This window comes from Mchenga conophoros, linkage group LG16, assembly GCF_057382185.1.
Source record: "Mchenga conophoros isolate Kocher_MC1m ecotype Shallow Benthic linkage group LG16, M_conophoros_male_GT1.1, whole genome shotgun sequence".
Lineage (NCBI taxonomy): Eukaryota > Metazoa > Chordata > Actinopteri > Cichliformes > Cichlidae > Mchenga > Mchenga conophoros.
In genome coordinates, this window is record NC_140541.1 from 29107022 (window position 1) to 29129403 (window position 22382).

Here is a 22382-nt window from a genome sequence, read left to right on the forward strand (position 1 = left end):
GTTAAATCAGATCCCTGTGTTGACTCTAGTGGACCCCTCCCGTCGTCTATGGTGTCAAAACTGAGTTCCTTTCACCTGAAGTGCTGCATGCACAGAGAAACTCACAAATCCAAATAAGTCAAAGGAGTAGGAGTTGCTTTGTGATCAAATTCTTTAATATTCTCAAGTGTTTAAAATTGAAGAAAACATAAAAACAGCTGTAGAAAACAAAACAAAAGCTGAGGCGAGAGGTTCCACTAACTGGATTATCTTTGAGATTTCAGAAAATCGTGCAGCTAATCTAGTGTTGTAAATTTTAACGTCACATTTGATCGCATTTAGGAATTAAGAAAATGGGGAGGGAAGAAAAGACATTTGTAATATTTCTTTACTGAATAATAATAAAAAAAAAAAAAGCATCCAGTGTTAAACGTTTTTGCAAATACTGGTTTGCACTTCTCAGCAGCGTCTTCTGCTTAAGAAACTGATTCATACTAAATAAGAGGATTTGATGGGCTGAATTTCTATCCGGTTGTTGGTTTTGATTTGATGGAAAATAGAAGAGACAAGTGAGGATCCTAAAGCTTTTACAAATATTTAAAGTAATCTCAAAGTATCTCTGTGTACAAATGTGGATTAATTAAAAACAGGTTTCCTCACAAGAGCTGATTACATCCATGCCAACCTCCCAGCTCTACTAGTACATATGTTTATGTACTTAAACAAAAACTTTCAGTCCTTCACTACCACAGCGGTTAGCGTCTATGTTTTCACACAAAAACATAAGCAGCACTAATTAAGGCTTGCATGAAATCTGTAGTTAACTAAAGAAAAAGGGAGGTATAGGACATTTAGCTGCTGAGACATTATTATAAAAAAAAAAAAAAAAAAAGTAGGATAAACACTACATGTGGCACGGGAAGGTAAGGAGAGCACACAACATAAAAATACCCCCTCCCCATCTTTTTCTACCATTAGCTTTTATGTTGGACCTCGAAACATGGCTCAAAAACTGTATTGTACTGTAGCAGCCAAAAGATAATCTGAGATATAACTACAAGCAGTCATGTTTGGGATGCTAAAATCCAGAACTGTATGTGCTTAAGCAGCTGTCTTTAACTGATGTACACAGGATGCCTTTAAAAAAAACCAAACAAACAAAAAAAACGAAAACTGGACTGTAAGTTGTTTACTCAGTTTGGGGGATCAAACCAAACAAATGCATGCTGCTCCACCATGCATCACTGTAATGGAGGGAGGGAGAGAGGGTGGAGACGCAAGTGAGATGTTGGTGCTTGTTTTAAAGGGGTGGCGGATAAGCAATCCCTTGCCTGAGCAAGCCTGACTTAAGGCAAAGGTTAAAATATCAATACTACAGTCTAAATATCAGGAGAGCAAATCAATATGCTTTCAGATGTGTGGCTACATGTTGGTGACCTTTTCCTGGATTCTGGCTCCACTGACAGGTGAGTCATGACTGGTAATCGGCGTGGGTGGCATGTTGAACCTTGCCAGTGTTTGGTTCAATTAACATCACATTTAGGAGGTCAATTGAAAATGAATGAGAACATGTATGCAAGCTAGTAAATGTAAAAAGACAGAAAACAAAAACTGAAAAGTGTCTGTGGGTTTGGGTTCTGAGGGGTACAAATGAGACCTGTAACAGATGGTAGGTATCCTTGATAAGGACGGTTTTCACATTCAGAGCCCTTGATGTAAGTTTGACACCAGCCTTTCCAAACCAGGATGTAAAAGGGGTCAGACCATCATAATCACAGCAGTAAGATGGAACAGTGATTTTACCACATGTACACCACTAAAAATGATGTGGAATTTTGATTCTCCGCCCACGCACGTCTGTTGCTATCCCAGTACAATCAAGGTGAACTGTATCGCATTGTTTGTGTCAAAATAATTACAAATTACAAGAGGGGGGAAAAAAACAACTTTTTCACCTTCACTGTACTGGTATAGTTGTGCTCGAAGGCATATAAGAACCTTAAGTATGTGGCTGGCTATATACAGCTAAAACTGGTCAATTCTGCATGATTTTGGGTGAAGTTGACCCTGTTAAGGAAAACCAGGCTGGGCCTCAAGGCACCGATTCCCATTACAAGTCCCACTCAGTGAGAAAAGGGAGGGAGACGTCCTGTATGTTACACACTGCTGTTGTGGAAATGCGCCTCCACTGGGATGGAGGTTAGAGATTAGAAATATGTATCGACTCGTGTTCTGTGGACAAAAAAGAAACAGCGTGTCACCCACTACCCATTGGCTGATGACTGTGACAGGGAAACGAGGTAGGAAGTGGTAGTTCATGTGAGCTCAGACATGTTAGAAGCTTAATGTTGGGTGTTACTGAGATTTAATGGGATCTGGATTGAGGGGGAGGTGGTGACTAACTGGATTTAGAAAGATGCAGGAGAATACAGTGCTGCATCTCCCCCTCGTTATAATCTGTGATACACCAGAGAACTTGGACCCCAGACCCTCTATACTCCCTCACTCTAGTGCCACTAGAAATGTTAGGTCTGGCTTCTATAATGTTTTCACAGCTGGGACTCCTCCCCAGCCTACCAACTGACTCGACAGTAGGAGGAGAATGGAGTTGGGATGGGGTGAGACACCGCAGGGTGGCCAACAGAAACGGCCATTCACAGGAGGGAGTGACACTTTAGTTTTGTTTCTTGGCCTCTTGGTTGCCGTAACTGGAACCTGTTTTCTTCACCTCAGTGACCCCTATGAGGCGGCGGATCGCTATAGAGGCTGCAGAGAGAACAAAGGAGAAGGGGGGGGGGGGGACACAACAGGTCAGGAAAAAACCTCACGAGCTTTAAATGAAACAAGCTACATCAGTTTTCATTCTGGGCAGGTGACTGGTTGAATTATACATCCATGACTGACCAACTTCAAAACAGTCAAATACCCAAAACCACAGGAGCTAAAGAACTCAGACTTTACTCTTTTTGCAAGTACAATTAGTGCCAAAAAAGAACCTTGAAAAGTGCAAAACACTAACAGGACATGAGCACCAAACTGTCTAAAAGGTAAGGTTTGACCTACCTACGATGAGGAAGAGTATAAAGCCAATAATGAGGAGAGGGGAGCCACTGACGACCACTCCGCAGGCAAAATTGATGAGTGGTGAAAGCAGCAGTGTTGCCCAAAACAGGAAGTTGAGCAGCGTCCACAGCCTGCGCGGTGGGATAATTGTGGGTCCCGGGAACTTGCCTTCCTTATTGTACATTTCCTGTAAAGCATCCTGGGAGTTGGGAAAGATAGTGGTTACCTTTGTGCTTAATTTGATTTGAAACGACAGGATTTGCTGATAAATTTGACATCTGATTAAAAATAAAATAAAGATCAGGATATGAATTCTAGGAGAAAATAAAAAAAACAAATTGACCCTAGTCATGCTGTGGGGGGCAGTGTGTTGATATGGTACATAGTTCTAAGGGTCGTCACCACCTTTATTTTCACATCCTGCATAAGAAACGTCTTTTTCAGGATAGCAATACTATCAACAGGCAAAATTATGGGATAATGAATGGTTTTGAGTGTAAACATGGCTTCAGTTATGTGGCCTTCAGAGTCACAAACTGTGTTTTTGACATACAAAGTAATAGAGCAGTTTTCCACCACAATCTTCAAATCACCTACTGAGGTAACGTCTTTTGGAAGGAAGGAATTTACCACACTTTAGTCTGAGATGAGTTCTCATGACCCAACACCTAATTAAGATACTTTAGTTTATCCTTTAATTTGTCACCTGCTCAGTATCCACAGGTTATGGTGTCTGAGTGTACCTCCTGTAGCTTAATGACGTTAACAAGTTCAAGAGTTGGTAATGTTTGGGAGGGAAAATAGATTGGGCTTGATATCAAATTAGAGAAAAAAAAAAACAAACAAAAAAACTTGTCAGTGAATTCTTTCAGCAACAATGGGAAGTGGAAGGAAAATTTCCATGACACTGGGTACTAACCCCCCCCCCTTCCCCCATATCCCCCAAACAACAAAGCTGTTAACCCAAATTAACAGTGATCTGGCATTTTAGGAGTCTTTAATGTGAGATTACCTTCTCCTGGTACAGCTTGTGTAGCCAGTTGGCACACTCCTGCTCATCGTCTGGTATATCCTCCACAGAAAACCGCCTGGATGTAAAACAGCAAATAACCATTGGAAGCAGATACAGTTTACCTTCAGTGTCTCAATATTTGGAAACAGGCAAATAATGAATAAAGTTATGAATGAGACGATATCCTGCAGCTAGAGTCGACCACTTCAAAAAGACCTTGCTAATTTACGCAGCATTTTGCGGAGGAATGGACAAAGCAAAAAGTATTAAATTGAACTGAAATAGAGAAGCAGGAGATAAAAATATGTAGATTGCTGTGACCTTTATAGTCCATCAGGTTTCATTGGAAAGATGCATTAGATTATTAATGGCACAAAAAATGTGTTTGTTTTCCAGTTTTGTTCCTTTTCCACCTGTTAATTATTTTGCTCGTGATTCTGGTTGATGGAATGACAGGCAGCTAATGTGTGTCTGAAGGCCACTACACATTCAGCACAACAAAAAGCAAACCACAATCATAGCCAGCCACACCAAAATAATCACTGTCGAGATAAATTCACATAAACAGCACTCAGGCACTTTTTAAACAACCCCATCAGGTTAATTCAAAAATGTAAACATATCTGCTGAGCAGTTTGCGCGCACGCACGCACGCACGCACGCACACACACGCACGCACGCACGCACGCACACACACGCACGCACACACGAAAGAGAGAAAAAAACTCAAAGACATTTGGTCTGTAGTAGCAGCTTCTTGCCACCAGGTGCCTCCCTCTTCCCAAACACAATTCCCTCTGATACATGAACATTATCATACTAAGTGATTTCAGGTCACTAAAACAGTATTTTTACCCGTCTTCAGTCAACCTGACCTTGAAACTAAAAACAAAGTGTCCACCACCCTCCTGCTTTCAGCTTTATTTAAGTAAAATCACACTAGTGCTCCAATCTGTCTGTCTATAACAAGCTCCGAGCTCAGGGGAGCACCCTGGCCATTAAAGCTAATGTCCTGGAGTCTAGCCAGTCTCAGTGCCTCTTTGATTATTACAGGACAAAATGCAGTTGGGAGGAGGCCAAAATGCTTAAAACTCATTTATTCTAGTTTACTTGAAGAAACAGCTGAGCGTGCAGTGCCATATTACAAAAAGTGATTGTTCAAAAGTAGAGAGCGGGCATCAGCGGTGCTTACCTTACAGACATATCAGCTTTGTACTTCTTGCCATTGACAATGCCCAGGAGGGTGGGAGTCTGGTTGTCTTTGAAATTCAGAGTCACATCATACACAGCAGTTACTGTTGAGAGAAAGAAGAGCAGGCTGTAAGCAAAATACAAAATAAAAGAAATGCTCTGAACATAGTTTTTGTGTGACTTGCGCGTGAATGCCACCTGTGCCCTTAAGACACTGCAGTGTGGTGGTGAATCCTTTGGTTCGGGGTAATAGGTGATATTTGAGTATGGGCAGGCCTTTACTCTCTGCAACCTGCATACTGATTTGGTGCTTTTTCTCTGTAAAGCGGGTGCCCTCGCAGTACAGCAGAAACTGCAGAGAGAAAGGAGGAAGAGTTGTGTTAACATACACACACACACACACACACACACACACACACACACACACACACCAAAATTAAAAAAAAAAAAGAAATCTCCAGCTTAAGGTGACCTCTTATCCTGACCCATCCACTACCCTACTTCTGTTAGCTGGAGTACAAATCAAGGTCAACTCAATTTAACAGTACGCTAAAATACAGTCAACTCAGGATACCCGTTTGTGCCATCAACTTGTTGTGTCAGTCTGGGTTTTCTGAATCTGTCCATTAAAAACGTGCAGTTTTTGGCACAAGATAATCATCATAGCTAACAGCAAGGTGCAGCTATGTTACTGCAGCCAGTATTACAGTAGATGCAGTTGAAAACATTAGATCTTTACAAGTTTATAGACTTGTCATTAGCATTCCTCCTTAATGAAGGCAGGCGCAGATCTGACTGGAATTACTATATTGTGTAAGACAATTTTCTTTCAGCTACAACCCTGACAGTGTTAAACGGTGTGAAGAGCCAGGTAAAAAAAAACAAAGATAATTAATACTTATTGGCTGATTTGCAAATCTTATTTCACATCACCAAGTATTATGTAGCTATACAAAGCCATATCGAACAACAAAAGTAATTTGAAGATGAAACAAGGAAGGCATTTGTTTCCTCAACTGTATCGCTAATTTGTGGTCGTTAGGGAAGCCACAGAGTGGTTCTGCACAAGCAGGACCTTCTGCATTTACCAAAACCACCCAAACCATGGAAATACGAAAAAAAAACCAACAAAAAAAAAAAAACCAACGTGGAATTCCTTGCTAAACCCAAATCCTGCTTTTTACTCTAGGCCTAAGCTGTCACCAGGTAAAACGTGATGGATGTAGAGAAAATTTACGTTTTATTTATTTATTTTAAAGACAAAAGAGGCATTTGTGGTCTGAAGCATAATGAATGTCTATTCAGTCTGTTTACGCACAGTGGATACTTGTGTTCATGATGTCTGACAGAAAACAAACAAACATACAAACTCATGTTGAGGCCCTTCAAATAACGCTGCTGTACTCAGAACTATTCGTGTATCACTGCCAAGATAAATTCAGTAGGAAGAGAAACTGGGGCAAAGGGCAGAAACTACAGCATCAGATAGATTATAGATCATTCCCTTTAAAAGTCTAGAAATGTTTTGTTATGTATGTTCCATCTTATCTTAGTTTGGCTGTGCAGTGATTACTCAATTTGCAGGTGACAGTTGATGCAACGACTGGTTTAACTTAAAAGAATTTACAACCTTGTCTGAACTGTTAGAATCACAACACTTATGTATCTTGAAGAGGATATTTCACAATCTTGATTGAGCAACTGGGTTGCAATTGAGACACAAGTAGTTGTCTGTAAGATGAACTTTTACACCTAAACCACAGTCCAGGCGACAGACAAACTGTGACTGTACCTACCCACATATATTCAGGATAGTCTTTGAGCCTGTCTAGGCCTTTGAAGACAGTGTTTCGGTCCTCTTCCCACTTTCTTTTGCAGAAAACAATTTCTAGAAAGTACCACGTCCAGCCAATTAGAGGGACCTTCAGGAGCTCATGTTTGGCTAGCACTTTTGAACTCTAAAGAAAGAGGAAAGACATTTTTATACAACTCTGACTTCACTCTTAAGAAAAAAGCAAATACTGTTGATAAATGTTAATCATTTAAAGTGTGGTGCTCAACTGACCCCTAAAACGCCATATCTTTCACACATGGTCCATCCACACAGAAAGTCAATCTCAAAGTTGTGGTTGAGGATGATGATGACATGCTCCTTGCCAAACTTGTCCACCGTAGCCTGATCGGTGTATAGGGTGCATTCTGTGCCCGACCACCACTCCAGCAGCATCACCAGCTCTGCACAGTGACGATGACGCAGCAGGAACATTAGAAAGTTAGAGGAGAAAATTCATCACTTGGAGCATTTTCAGTGTAAACCATACACAATGTACTAAATGGAAGTATATTTGTGTTACATTATATTTATATTAATCCCTCAAAACAGTCTACCAACACTGCAGAGAATTATCAGCAAATCTTTGTGCGTTTAGGATTCGTGTAATTTTAGATAATTACTCTGGAGCACATTTAATGTCTGTCATAGGGTTAATAAAAGCAGCTGAAGTCATTAACAGCAAAAAGCTGACTCTAGAAAGCAGCTGACAGACAATTTTAATGAGTAACTGGTGAAAATTGTGGAGGCTGTAGCTGCTTAGGACTCATTTAATTTAGCTAAAAGGAGACTGAATATAAAGCCCTTCTACACAGAAAGTGTTTCAAACATTCAAGTGGAAAATGCAGCTGAAACCCTTTCTATGTAGACAGCATAATATCCAACAGATGGCCCAAACACAGCTCATTGTATGTGACACCATTGCCAGATTTGTAATTATTTGCAATCTGTGAATTTCAGAATCGACACTTGACACCTTTTCTTGTTTACATATTTAAAAGACAATTAGCATTTCTACATAAACCTGCAGCAACACATGAGAATCATCTATACTCACGGCTCCAGAGGGAGTAGGAGAGCCGGCAGTTGATTCTGCGATAGAGCTGCCTGTTGATCGGCCAGAGGATGCAGGTGCACAGCTGAATGAAGTTTATAATGAGGCCGCTCACCACAAACACAAAGCCCATCAGCAACTGCAAGATGAACAGGCTCTTCAGGTAGGCCAGCAGAGCCATGGCTGAGGAGCCTGGAGGGCTGAGTGGGCTCCTCTCTATACACTACGACCAACCTGAGGAGGGAGCAGAAAAAGAAGGTGAGCACAGTGAGTGCAAAAGGAAAAAAGACATGCAGGGTACTAAATAAGGAACAGATCAGTGTAAACACAAGGTTATCAGGTGTTTGTGTCAGGTGATCCTCAGGCAAACATGCTTTAAGATGTTCAAAAGGGCAACAGTGACTCTTACCACGGTGGAGTCCTTTTACAAGCCCCGTTTACACGGCCCTTCTGCCAGCACCACAGACCTGTGAACAACAGCAGAGGATAGGCTCAGGCAACAGTGATGGGAGTCGGACTAGACTGCAGAGCCATTACAGCAGAATTTAATAAATGTATAATGCCCGTTTCAAACAGGATGAATTCTTTTAGCTAATAACATAAGGAGGCCAGAGACAGATATTGTTCTTCAGTGTGGGTGAAAGGCGAATCAAAAGGGGAAGGCTATGAAACCTGGCTGACCAACCCGGGTATTTACAGACAAGTTTCGACACTGAATGTAGCTTCAAAAATTGCATCTACGTGGATGTATGTATCTCAGAGCTTGCACAGTATGCCAATATGCATGTGAACCACTTTAGGACAAGTCTTGCAAAGTAACGTGTCACTATTCATACATAATTGATGTCAAAGATGAGCTGATATCATCATCATCATCATCATGGATGAATTTTCAGCAATAGTCACAGGAGTACAAAGCTGCATAGCCCTCAAATTTCAAAGTTTTAGACAGGAACCTTAAATGCAAAACAAATATTTCAACAGAGAACATCTTAAAAAATGTTTTAAACAAATAAAACTGAACTGACAGTTTCAAATCTCTTCTTCTATGGTGAATCAAATAAAAATGATAAAGTAGTCAGCATTTTGAAGACATCATCAACCTTGAACATAATTTAAGTTTACGAGCCAGAAGCCCACACAGAGACCCGGGTTACTGAGTCCTGTCTGGGCTTGTAATTTTCTTGTAGCTTCTCCATTTTCCTCCAGTAGATGAAGTGGGAACATCTGATTGCCCTGAGGTTAGGGCACGATAGTTAGCTCTGAGCTGCTGTATGCAAGTCTTTATGAATACACATAACCAGTTGATTAAAATGAATTGAACTCAGTATTATTCACAGAAGATGTAAATACATTAATCTGTGTGCTACCAGATGTTGTTCTCTTACATAGTGCTTTTCTACTCTGAGCACTTAAAGCGCTTTACACAACTTGCCTCATTCACCTAGTCACACAAGCACTTTTGTGCTTTCTAACATTCACACAGTCACACTCTGAGAGCAACTTAGGGTTAGTATCTTGCACAAGGATATTTGGCATGCAGACTGGAGCAGAGATCAAACCACCAACCTTGCAATCCTCTACCTCCAGTGCTACCTCATATAAGCCAAGTTAAATTAAATGTAAACATATAGAACCAAATAAAACTAAAAAAACTTTCTAAAGATACGATGGAAAATAATTGAATAAATAATTTCAGTGTATAACTGAAGTTAATCAGGAATCAAGTAGTGAACTTGAAAGAATTAATTCAGCAGTAAAAGTAAAACTCTTCTCATTATCAAAACTAAAGTTGTTTTTCACAAACATAACTATTTGTGCCAGCAACATCCACATGAGTTTTCAACTGCATAAACTAACATAACTGTGTCAGAAAACAAGCAAAAAGGGAAGCCGTGTACTGTCTGCCTGCATGCTGAACAAGGGACAAGAAAACACTGTGTGCTTGGTGAGCGTCCAAATGACAACAGTCTTCAACCACAGTCTTCAACATGTTATCCGAAACGACTTGTTTCTTGTTCCCATTAAATATACAAAGCATGTGTAACCAGTAGAGATGGCACGATAACACTTTATGCCCTATACCGATATCATAAATTTGGATATCGGCCGATACCGATATGAATCTGATAGTGTTTTTTTAATCAATAAAACTTTTTTTTTTTTTATATCTTGCTGCATTTTGTATAAGTTCATACTCAAGTTTAAATAAACAACACTAAAGCTATTCTGTTATACCTGTAGGTAAAAAAATACACTGCACCCAAAATATTTCATAGTTCAGCAATACTGATCAATCTAATAAACTTAAACCTACTCCATCCTTCCTATTCTGGTATTTTAAAGAGTACTTAGCAGAAATATTAAGCAACCTAACTAATAGGGTTGCAACTTCCCAGCAAAAAAATAAAATAAAATAGGGAACCACCCCCCACCTCATGATGCTTAATCGACTTAATCAACTTTAATTTGATGCAGCGTGAAAAAAAAATGCACAGAAAAAAAATTATTTTTCGAGAATAATTAAATAGATTCAACATCTTTGCAGACTGCACAGGTGGTGTCTTCCCAAAGGAAAAAGTACTATAGCTTACTAGGGTATATTAGACTTAACAGTTACTATATACAGTAATGGACTTCTATATATTTTACATCAGATTAAAACTTTGGTTTAAGATTCAGATAATTATTTATTAAAAGCTAGACACAAACTTTGCTAGATCCGCCCCTGCACAGTTACCAGCCGTCAGCTACATAGAAAAAGATCCTGGTGTAGAAAGTTATATTAAATAAATTCTAACAACAGATTATCAAGCTTAAACGTGCTGCTGTTATTCAGCCGCTGGTTTCCTCTTTCTGGTGCAAAGTGGGCCAAAAACAAAGACAGACGGACTCGCGACAGAAAAGCCGATCAGCTGATCATTAATCAGTTTCGTGATTGAAGTAGCAGCAGGAGAGGGAGGGAGAGAGAGGCAGTCGCTCCATATATCGGTTGTTAAGCTTAACGTGGGAATGCTTTACAAACATTCAGAGATTAACTTACACACTTGCTTTACTTCTCTCTGGGATAACTTCCTCGGAGATGATATGCTGGTTTGGTAGAGAGCCTCCAAATACACACAGCCGCTCTATCACGTGAGCACACTGCTCCTACGTGCTACGGTTATGAGCTGAGTTACGCCATGTCGCAAGTTTTGTGAGGTGCTTTTTTGATATTTAATGGATCGGATTACATTTTTTAAATTTCTCTCCGATATCCGATCCAGTCATTTACGTCAGTATAGGACCGATACCGATATGCAATATCGGATCGGTCCATCTCTAGTAACCAGTACCCATCCTTCACAAATAACGTAGACTGAAGACAATGTGTGAATCAGTTAAGAGGGCTAACAAACTATATTCTAAATTGAGTACTTTATCAATTACAACAAATTATACAACTGTACTAAAAGAGGCAAAATTATGAAGTAACCCAATCTACTGCATTAGCCCTTTTCCAAGACTGCAACAGACTTCTTCAACGACCATCACAGTGAAGAGCAATCCAACCAGTTTTTCATACAACCATATTGCGGACACAAACCTAGATTACAGTGTGTAGGCAACAAGTCTTATCTGGTGTACTCACTATCTCACACACTGCAACCATATATATCAATTTAGCAGTCTGGGTGTAAAGAAAATTAAATCTTAAATGCACACCTGCAGAAGTTTGGTTCAGTCCCGTCAGACCATCAACATAAACGTGTTTACAAATCTCTGGACATGAAATCACCCTAAACTTTTCCAAGCATGCACTAACTCTGCATTATGTTACAGATGTGACCTTTGGTCATGCATACAGCATGATAGGGAGGGTGAAGTTAAATACTGCATATTTGTCTTATGGCTGAGATGGGTTAAGAAACACTGTGGTTAATGAGGAAGTCCAGAATAAGTCGCCACGAAGCATTAATAGCAACTACACAAGTAGTCTATAATAGGCTTACTGATAAACTGCAATTCAAGCTTGAAGTTTATACCTTACCTGTGACTGTCAGTCAAATTAGAAGCACGAAAGAGGATTTTTATACGATTATTTTTATTTCTCTGTTTTAACTTCTAACTGCTAATTTTATAATTGAACAAATGAAAGCACAGTGTTTTTTTATGTAAAATAGTGAGTCCATGTTAAAAAACAAAACAAAACAAAAAACCTAGGTTTACAAGCCAAATCAGTGAGACTTTGGTTAATGTTTTTACAGCTAAACGCCTTAACCTTTTCTTGGAAGATTTAACTCTGCACACTGATAGCAGCTGAGTGTAATGTTTGGCCACAAGCTGCCGATGGGAGAAGTTCCCCAACCTTAATTTGCGTTGGCAACCCGCAGCGACTATGAGTGTGTGTGCATGTTAGCTCAGGCGAGTTACTTCTACACACATCATGAACTTTGTCCCAGTTTTACTCCACACACAGCATATGTTCCCCGTGCAGCGCTGGAATCAAACTGAGTCACCTCAAACTTTCACTCAACTCCAACTCGCGGCCATGATTCACAGGACAAACTCAATTTTACACACCAGCAATCAAAAGACACACAGCACATTTAAGAATTAACTGGCCAAAAAAAAAGAAAAAAAAGAAAAGGAAACTCATGGGGCAATCGTGGCTCAAGAGTTGGGTGTTCGTCTTGTAATCGGAAGGTTGCCGGTTTGAGCCCCGGCTCGGACAGTCTCGGTCGTTGTGTCCTTGGGCAAGACACTTCACCTACCGCCTACTGGTGTTGGCCAGAGGGGCCGATGGCGCGACATGGCAGCCTCGCTTCTGTCAGTCTGCCCCAGGGCAGCTGTGGCTACAACTGTAGCTCGCCTCCACCAGTGTATGAATGTGAGAGTGAATGAATAGTGGAATTGTAAAGCGCTTTGAGGGGTCCCGAAAAGCGCTATATAAATGCAATCCATTATTATTACTCCCTAACTTTTTCTCATAAGCAGATCTTTTTAAAGCTAAACATGTGAAACTGTATAATTTACACATTCACTTCCATGCAGTTTTTATTTAACATTTTTATGGAGCCAATTAATTGGTTTAACATTGGTAGCCACTAAGTGTTTTTCTATTGTGTTATTTTAATTTTGTTCCAGTTAAATGTTCAAAGATGGTTTAAGGGAGACTTTTTTAAACTGCATTAAATGTTATAAACTTGTATAGCCTTGATCATCACTAAAAATCTAACTTACCTTCTACAAATATGTTAAGGAGATGACTTGAAACATGCCAGTAAACAAGACATGTACTCTTGACACAGTAAATGGTTTCTACATTTTTTTCAAACATCTTTGTGCAGTGAACTTTATTTTTCAAACAACACAATGATCATACGGTGTTCTGTGGTAAGAAACCTGGTCTTCTAAGGCTGTATTCAGTGAGAAATCTACAGATGACGTGCACCTCACTGGAAATGTAACTACAAGTTAGATCAACACAGCTCACTTTTGTGAGCGGAACCACAATTCATTCTGTACATTTCTAGCTATTTCTGCACTGCAGATTTACATTAATTGGTGAAAATGTCTATATACAGTATAATAATCATGGCATCAATATAAGACCACAAAGGTCAGCATGATTCTTGGAGGGAGATTGCTAAAAGTAGTGGAACGGATGTGAAACAATGTATAAAGAAGTGGAAACATTTGAGACAAATACATTTGAAAGAGAAAGTCACATTTATTTATTTATCTATCACAGCTAGCACTGGATGTTAAACGCCGAGACACCGCCACAAGGTAATTAACATCAGCCACATAGGTTACATCGTAGGTTCTATAAAAGGCCTGAAGTCTAAATCAGGCATTACAGACAGGATGACTTCGAGTCCTCTACAACATATATGTTCACTCTATTTGGACTTTTTTTCTGTTGGCTACTGTAATGTATTGGTACTGCAATAAAACCATGGCAAGGCAACTCATTCTGTCAGGTGAGCCGGCCAAGTGCCTGATTGGATCAGTGTTCGATGTCAGCTATTTAGGTAAGTAGTTCAGTGTTAAGACTACTGCTTTAACCCTTTAAACCCTTTTATTTTGTTATCGTTTTTATGGTTAACTCTGTTTTCCTGGGTCTTCTTTTTTCGGTTACCGGTACTAGTTTTATTTTGTTGTATTTATCCACGATACCTTAAAGGCCGGTCTGTGAAAATATTGTCGGGCATAAACCGGTCCGTGGCGCAAAAAAGGTTGGGGACCGCTGAGCTAGCGCAATAATTTATTTATTTTTTGCATATGAAACTGGAGGAGTTGTACTTGCATCTTATGCCATCAGCTTGTCCTAGGTCACGGTTTCCTTCCACATATAGCTTTGCAAAAATTGCATAAAAAGAGCTTGCAGGAACAAAAACATAATGTTCCAGAAACACGCTTTGCTTATCCAATCAGCTGTTCGTAACACTTCCCACATTGAAATAGACGTCAGTGCGAATGATCGCATGTCCGCCATTACCTGCCCGAAACCGGAAGTGATGTCATTTTCGTGGAAAATGTAGTTTTTTACTTGTAGGCCTTAAAAGCCTATACTGGTGTTTTTATAAGTCATGTTTGACTTTATGCTTTTCTGAATAGTTGCTGGGATGCTTACAACTCGAATTGCACTGCTTAAAATAGTTTATTTTGATGCACATGCTGTTTTCTTTGCAAATTTGCATCATAGGATTGTTTTTCGTTTTTTCTGTAGTATATAAAAATTGGTGTATCTCAAAAATAAAACTATGAAGACACTCAAAATAAATTTCTTGTTGTTGTAAACTATTTCTTGCAACTTTTTTGTATTAAAGTTTTGAGGGATAAACCTCTTAAATTTCTCCAAGTAGAAATATATGTAAAAAAAAAAAAAAAAAAAACTAAAAAAAACTAAAACGATTTTCAATTTTTTTGTAGTTTATTGCACTTTTTTTTGCAATTTATGTAATTACTATGGACTTAATGCATACATATTATTAAAATTTGGGCTATAACAGTTGTATTGATGTATAGCAACTTGAAATGCTCCCAAAAATGGCACTACAGCATGTAAAAATATAAAGCAAGCTCTGGCAGCCTTGGTTCTATGGTAGGTCTTAAAGGGTTAATGCTCACATTCACCCTTTCCCTCAATAGGATGAGAATCTCAACAATACTGAGCTTAAAACACCAACATAGATTTAAGTCAAACAAAACGTTGTTGTGCAAAAACCAAACATACTAACATAGAAATACTCTGGAAATTGAAGTTGGTCTGTCATACAAGACATCCAGAAAAATAGAGAAAAAACAGCTGGTGGATGTCCAGCTCCCTGAAGGTAATGGGCCCACCTGTAAGCCCACACAACCTGAAGGAAAGATTAGTACTGCTGACTGTGTTAAAGCTGCTTAAGGCTGGACAGCTGCTGCTGCTCTACATTACCTGAATATAACTTCTATACCAGCTGCTTGCTATAAGTTTTTAAAATGAGAAATGTACATTTAGAGACACTAGTTAAATTATGGAAAAGTTCAACCACATCTTGGCAGGAACTGCTCCTCTATCAAAGCATTTTAATTATAAAAACTTACTTTGGCTTTCAAACGTCTGCGCTCCACTTACAGCAGGGAACAGCCGAATGATGCCTAGGCTGGACTTCAACAGCTACTAGTCTCTAGCAAACACCTGGGTTTTTCCTGGCACTAAATTTGCCTATGGTGGGTGAAGTAACCACAAGTAATCTGACCTGACAGAAGTCTGTGCACTGCCTGTTATTTTTTGGCTATCTGATAAACATTTTAAGCTTAAGGAAAAAAAGCCCCACATTTGCTAACAATATTCAATATTTGGTGGAAGGCCAAAACCTTTTTGGCGGTCATGAAAATATACCTAAAAATGGTAGGATGCATATTAAGTTGTACCATTGCAGCATATTAACGTCTTAATATGCTGGGGAAACAGGACACAACGCTTGTCTCACATTCAACTTACCAGTAGACATAGTAGGCCATTGCCATGAACACCATCGCCCCACAGATCCCAGTGAAGATCATGACAGCACTCTGGTTCAGCATTTTGGCTTCTGGTATTCCACCAGTTCACAGCCAGAAAAAATATATACTAAAAACAAAACAAAGAAAAGGCCTGCAGATAGCAGAGGATAGTCACAAGCTGCCCTGCTTTGTCGCCATAATAATCCCACAGAAGGGAAGAGGGAGATTATGATGATGACAGCGAGAACACAGTCAGATCCCAAGAACCTGTAGGAGGAACTACCTAATCAGCACACGAGTTTACCAGGGACCAATGAACTCGCCCATGAACTCGAGGGTTATTAAAAAGCATAAATCTTCATTTAAATCAGCATAAAGTAAACACCTCAATGAATTGTTATCAGATTTGGCTAAATAATATCAGAAGGAAGTCTAGAAAGACAGACAGCTCACTTCAGAAAGGAAGGAGTCACACATACTGTTTGCAGTGTCTTACAAGCATTCCCATCCTCTAATCCAGTGTATCAGATTAGTGCTGATTAGCAGGCTATGGGTACCCTGGATATGTCACATTCAATTAACATTAACAAAGAGAAGGCCTAGTCTCTGCCCAACCATAGTGAAGTAAAGAGAATAGCATTGTTACGCTAAAGTAACCAATCATAATTTACTGTATTGTGATTGACCTTGCCATAAGCTGCTTGTTACTAACATCTTGCATCATGAAAGTGATGGGTTCAAAGAAATGATCAGCAATATCCTTGAAAAATCTCTTCATGTGATATCTAGTCGTGTTTTCTTATTGGTTTTTTACTGGCTGAAGATGGACCCTTCAGAGGATGGCTATTTGCGTTACCACAATTTGTCAACGAGTCTGATTTACCTTACTTAACAGACGTCTATGAATTTTCTGGTATTTTTTTGGTAATTTTGTTAAAACAAATCAATATATATTTAATCTTGATTAACTGAAATTCCACTTAATAAAACCAGTCAACTAGTTAAGTATATTTATTACAGCCCTAGTGGGTATTCTTTGATGGAAGCACAAAATTCTTTGATGGGATCTGTAACAAATGACCACAAAGCCTGAATCAGAGTTCAGATTATTGCCATGCCTTGGGGATACAGGTCCCCCCCCCCAAACAAATGCACATAATCACCTATTGCTTATGTTGTTTCAAACAGTGAAACATCAGCAATAACTTATTGCTGTAACAACCAATCTCAGGCTATTGAATCGGTTAACAGTAACAAGTTGGTAGTGACAACAGACAGTTTTCAAAGATGGATGCAGTTAACATCGCGACATGCTTAGTAGCTAAAAACCTGTTGATCACAAGTCATGTGAAAATAATGATATCATGGACAATCCTTTCTGAGACTTAGCATGAAACACCTCTGTAAACTGCATTCATATAAAATAAAACATTTAGTCAATTCTGTCTACACAATGGCAAGTCTGTCCACCTGTCAAAGCTGGTTGCCCATTAATTTCATATGCAACTCTAACCTGAATATAGAGATATTATATGCCATGCCAGCATCCTCTTTCCTTGACAGTACCTTGGGTAAGGAAAGGATTTACTACAGATCTCCATTACTCACCCACACAAAGATAGCACACAGGGCTAGCGGGCAAGTTACCAAAGGCTTTGGATACTTGCACACAGTTAATGTGGTCCGGACAAACTAGCAGACAGAGGCATAAATAAACTGTCAAGTGATAGCTGAAGCGAGTAGGTTGACGTTACAGTACAGTTCTAGGGTCTTACCACCGGGTGTTAAAGCCAAATACCAACGGAGATAAAAATATATGGTGATAGCTGGACAATGAAGGTCATTCATATTTCAAAGCATGAAGAGCTCTAAATCCCTGCACAGCACTACTGAGTGTGTTTTAAAGCCACAACACTTACTACACAAGAGACAAATGTAATTCTTGGCAGGTAAAAGAACACTTAAAGTGCATTTAGTTTCTTTAATTATGATCATGCACGCACAGGAAAGAGCATATACTGGAATAATGATAATAATACAGCAAGGAAGATTAAAAGGTGAACTCAACCTGCTGTATTTGCCAAAAATGTGGCTCCAAATGTGAACCTGCCGGTTGAGCTCATGATCATATTAGCATATTTATACTGGTTTGTTTATGTGTGGGGGGGAAAAAAAAAAAAAAAAAAAACTATGATCCTACTAACGTGTATTGGCTGTGTAGCCATCTGGGACCATTTAAAACTATGAAAATAAAGCAATCTCACCTTTGCATGGTGTCAGTATTACAATAATCACAGCAAGCATTATGGAAATCTAGTCAAACATTTTATGCAAAGCTTCTACATATGGGTTTATCACTGAGGTTAGGTGAAAAGCTGGCTGATGTAAAGAGCCTTGGATCATTTAAACATTAGGTCCTTCAACACAAGACCATTTAAAGGTGGGAATATTATACTGCTACTCCCCTCACTGTTCTGTATAAGACTACAAAGGTTAACAAAAAGAGGGTCAACTAGTAAGAGCAGGGAGAGTTATGTGAAATTCTTAGACAGTTTGAGTATGAATGCACCAGGCTGAATCTGAATGCAGGTAATGAATGCTACAAAAGTTTGACATTGTTCACCCCGATGACACTGCTTAGATAAAGTCTTAACACATGTCTCAAAGTCCAATAGGACAATACTATGCTTGATTACTAGATAAAGGAGATCAATAGGTTACAACTTGTAAATGAGCAAGTCACTGCACTTTGGATCAACAGCTGGTTCAATTATTAATAGCATATATACGTCAACGATGCCTTTAGGTATAGGGCTGTGCGATATGACCAAAATCTCATATCCCGATATAAGACATCTATCGTCCGATAACGATATAAATCACAAAAATTTAACATTTTCTGTAAATTCTGTGAATCTCGGGCAGCTCGACTTGCGTGAAGTGTTTCCAGCTGGGCGTCGTGTACCTGGAATCGAGTGTTTTAACCGATGCATGAAACTATATATTTTTAGACATAAGTTGTAACGGCCGCCGTTGTCTTTTTGAGTATTTATTGCACAGCGTGCTGCAGGGAAAAGCGTAGCACTATTTTATTGAGCATCCCACTCTGTTTAAACTATGAAAAGGCTGATTTTATTTTTAACTTTAGTGAGAATACACCTAACAGGTAAATGTGCCGGATGCAGCCATTTTGGATATTAACCTGCCAGCTCCCTAGCACAAAGTCCGATCTGATGTCCAACGACTCTGATGTGGAGATATCGTTTTTTTGAGCATTGACTGTAGCAGTGGGCAGAGCTATATTTTACCTAGCTACCCCAGCCTTCTTTTATTGACTTACTGTCGTTATCTTTGGTAGGATTTATGAATTTCTCCCTTTTCTTTCTTTGTACCATTGTCTTAAATCCTAGGAACTAGTGTTTTTACCCTTTTTTAAAATCCACCTTTTCCCACACTGAAATCAAATCGAGTCTGGCATTCACCTCCTGCACCATCTAAACAAAAAGCACCATTGCCTCAATTAAAAAGGAAGAAAATCCATTACATTTTAGTGCAGAACTAGTGATTCTTTTAAAATTTCTATAACATGACACTAGTGCTTGTAGAAGATACACTTTTACTGCATTGTCAGCGTGTTTGGGATCATTGGTCATGCTGACAAATTTTTTGTAGAATCAACTAAACAAGTGTAACTTGTTCTAGTAACAAAGTGCCTAAAGATACTATTTAAAATTGTTATACAAAACAACTTAGTAGAATAAACAACACTGGTTCTTCTCCAGCCTTAGGTTCCTCTTCCCCCCCCATTCCTAAATGATTTGTGTCAGTGTTAAGAGACTTATAAAGCAAAAACAAAAAATATCATTTCTCTGAAAATCATCAGGTACAAGGACTGGACTGAGAATGAGGGGGGGAGCAGTCAATGTCCAAAGAAAAACTTAAAGACCTGGAGCACTATTGCTCTTTAAAAACATAAATGGCAGCTCAAGACTTATACAGGATTCATTGATCTTGTAAAATTACTAAATAATGAATAGCAGCAGTGATCCAGTCCACATATCCTCCTCTCAAGGTCAATTAAAGGCATGCATAAACACCAACAAGTGGCCCTATATGGCAGTGTGAAGCAGTGGGTGCACACTTTACCATTCAATATTTAATATAAAAAAGTGAAGTTTTATTAACGGACTTCCCTTTTGCCCTTCTGGTTTTACTCTTAGTAGTATGAGACCAAGCTGTCTCTTGCACCAAGCAGTCACATTATCAACACTGGTTTATTTTAAAAAAGGGAAAAAAAAATCCCCGTTCTGGTATAAAAATGCTGAGAGTTACTTGCCTGTCACGCACTGCTCGTCCAGCTGGTTAAAAGTGAGGCTCAAGAATAAAGTTAGCACGGGTTAAAACAGCCGCAGACTTCAATGAACTTTAGTAACCTCAAGAGTCGTACGAGATCTGTACGCAGGTCAACTCTGAGCCAGCTGGCGCATACGACGTAAAGCGTGACAGAGCGGGGGTGCAATATAGCAACATTTAACTACGAAAAATGAACCCAGTCATAGTTTACCATGAACTCTAGCATATCATACCTTAGTGTCAAAGTGTTGCAGCCCAACCTACTGTATCTGAATGCAAATGCTTAAGATGTCTGTATGCACCAAATGCGGCATGCCTGGGCTGATAGATTCTCAGAGACCAACTAGCCAGCAGGTCCCTTCAATCCTACCACTGACACGGCTTATCTTTTGTCACACATGGCTCGGCTGCGGCCGTTAAGCTAGCTGCTCTGTGAAGTTAAAGTTGCAGGCGCAAACACACACACACACACACACACACACACAATTCCCTCAGAAGAAGACGACATTAAAGAAAAAGCCACCCCAACTGTCTTAGCTACTGCCAATAGAGATAGTAAATGTGTGAACACTGGTTCGACTAAATGAGCCGAGCGGCACAGGAAAGACAGGTGCTAACGGTACAAGCTAGCATGCTATATAAGCAACATCCACACAGCGAGGCTAAAAAATGTTTTCTGGCGACAGGATGGCGTCTATTAGATTGACTCTTTAGCTGCTAATCCCTGCCAACTTTCCCCCCATCCTTTGTTAATAGGTACCCGTTATTATCTTAGGCTAGTTAGCCAGTTCTCGTTAGCAGCCAGTGTCAGCCTTACCTGAAGATTATTCGCTGGGGACTCGGTGGGTTTAGTTACACTTTTTCGCCGCTTTCTGGCCTTCTGGGGGCGTAAAATGAGCCTGTCAACAAACGTTGCCCTACTCCGTCGGTTTCCAGAGACGCAATAAAAATGACTTGAGGCAATAGGATTTGCAGGAGCTCTATTGTTTGTCGGTTAAAGCCCCACATTTCCTCCAAACCCATCTGAAGGTGGCCTGTCCTACATCCGGTCCAGCCCCTCATTCATTTTCAGAGATGCACAAAAATACACAAAAACATGCACAGACGTACTGCAGCGCACTCCCGCCGCTGCTGCAAGTTTGGTTACAGGTAAGAGCAGATAAAGGCATATAATGTCTGTTTTTATTGATTTTTTGCTACCATTTGCAAATATATGTTTACTCCATACAGCGCAGCAGACTAGTGCAGCGATTTCTTGGCCAATCAAATTTAGGTTTTACCCCCTTAAATTTTCTGTTTCGGGAAGAAAACCTGAATCTTCAGTTTAAAAAAAATGATATCATAATGTAACATCAAAATAAAAGAAAGTCACTGTTTTTAAACTAGTTGGGTTTTTTTTTAACATGACTACTATTACTAACTGCCTACATTACATATCAGCCCTATACTCTCAGTACATCTTAGTCGACTTTACAATTTTGTCCCATATCTAGCTTTTCTACACCTTTTATCTAAAATTCTACCATTTTCTTGGCCTTGCATTCAAAATACTACATGAAGCATTTTATTCACGTACAGATTCCCGCTTTGCAGTGTCATGTCACTGGTTTTTTTCATTTCCTCAGCAAGTGTGCATGCTCGATTAACTTTAAGCCTCTTTAGCCCTCTGCTGGTGCATACCCATACCTGCAGCTACTCCGCACTTCTGTGGGAATCTAAACCTTCTGTCTCAGTCATATCTGGAATATTATTTTCTTATTTTTAATTTTTCAGATTAATTTCAGTGTAAGTGTGCTCATAGCTGTTAAGTATTTTACAGTCATAGCTTCAGCATTAGTTTTAACTGTGGGGTCTTTGTCAGGACAAGCTTAATAAACACATGCACCAGAGTCCTTGTTGCATTGATAAAATGAATCAAATTCATC

General features: G+C 39.5%; 1 protein-coding gene across 3 annotated transcripts; it reads right to left on the minus strand.

The window, feature by feature from the left end:
• Positions 1-133: 133 nt before the first annotated feature.
• agpat3 (1-acylglycerol-3-phosphate O-acyltransferase 3) lies at positions 134-21495 on the minus strand. Of its 3 annotated transcripts, none has more exons than XM_085248555.1 (10): positions 21275-21495; positions 8540-8597; positions 8134-8364; positions 7311-7480; positions 7042-7203; positions 5444-5597; positions 5247-5349; positions 4055-4130; positions 3043-3241; positions 134-2745 (listed from the first exon to the last, which is right to left on the minus strand). In XM_085248555.1, the coding sequence occupies exons 3-10, from the start codon at positions 8309-8311 to the stop codon at positions 2654-2656; spliced, it is 1134 nt and encodes a 377-aa protein (XP_085104681.1). In that variant the 5' UTR covers positions 8312-8364; positions 8540-8597; positions 21275-21495; the 3' UTR covers positions 134-2653. The 3 variants fall into 3 exon arrangements, with proteins under 3 accessions (XP_085104681.1, XP_085104682.1, XP_085104680.1); XM_085248556.1 differs by lacking the exon at positions 21275-21495 and adding an exon at positions 20441-20523; XM_085248554.1 differs by lacking the exon at positions 21275-21495 and adding an exon at positions 16103-16577.
• Positions 21496-22382: the final 887 nt, after the last annotated feature.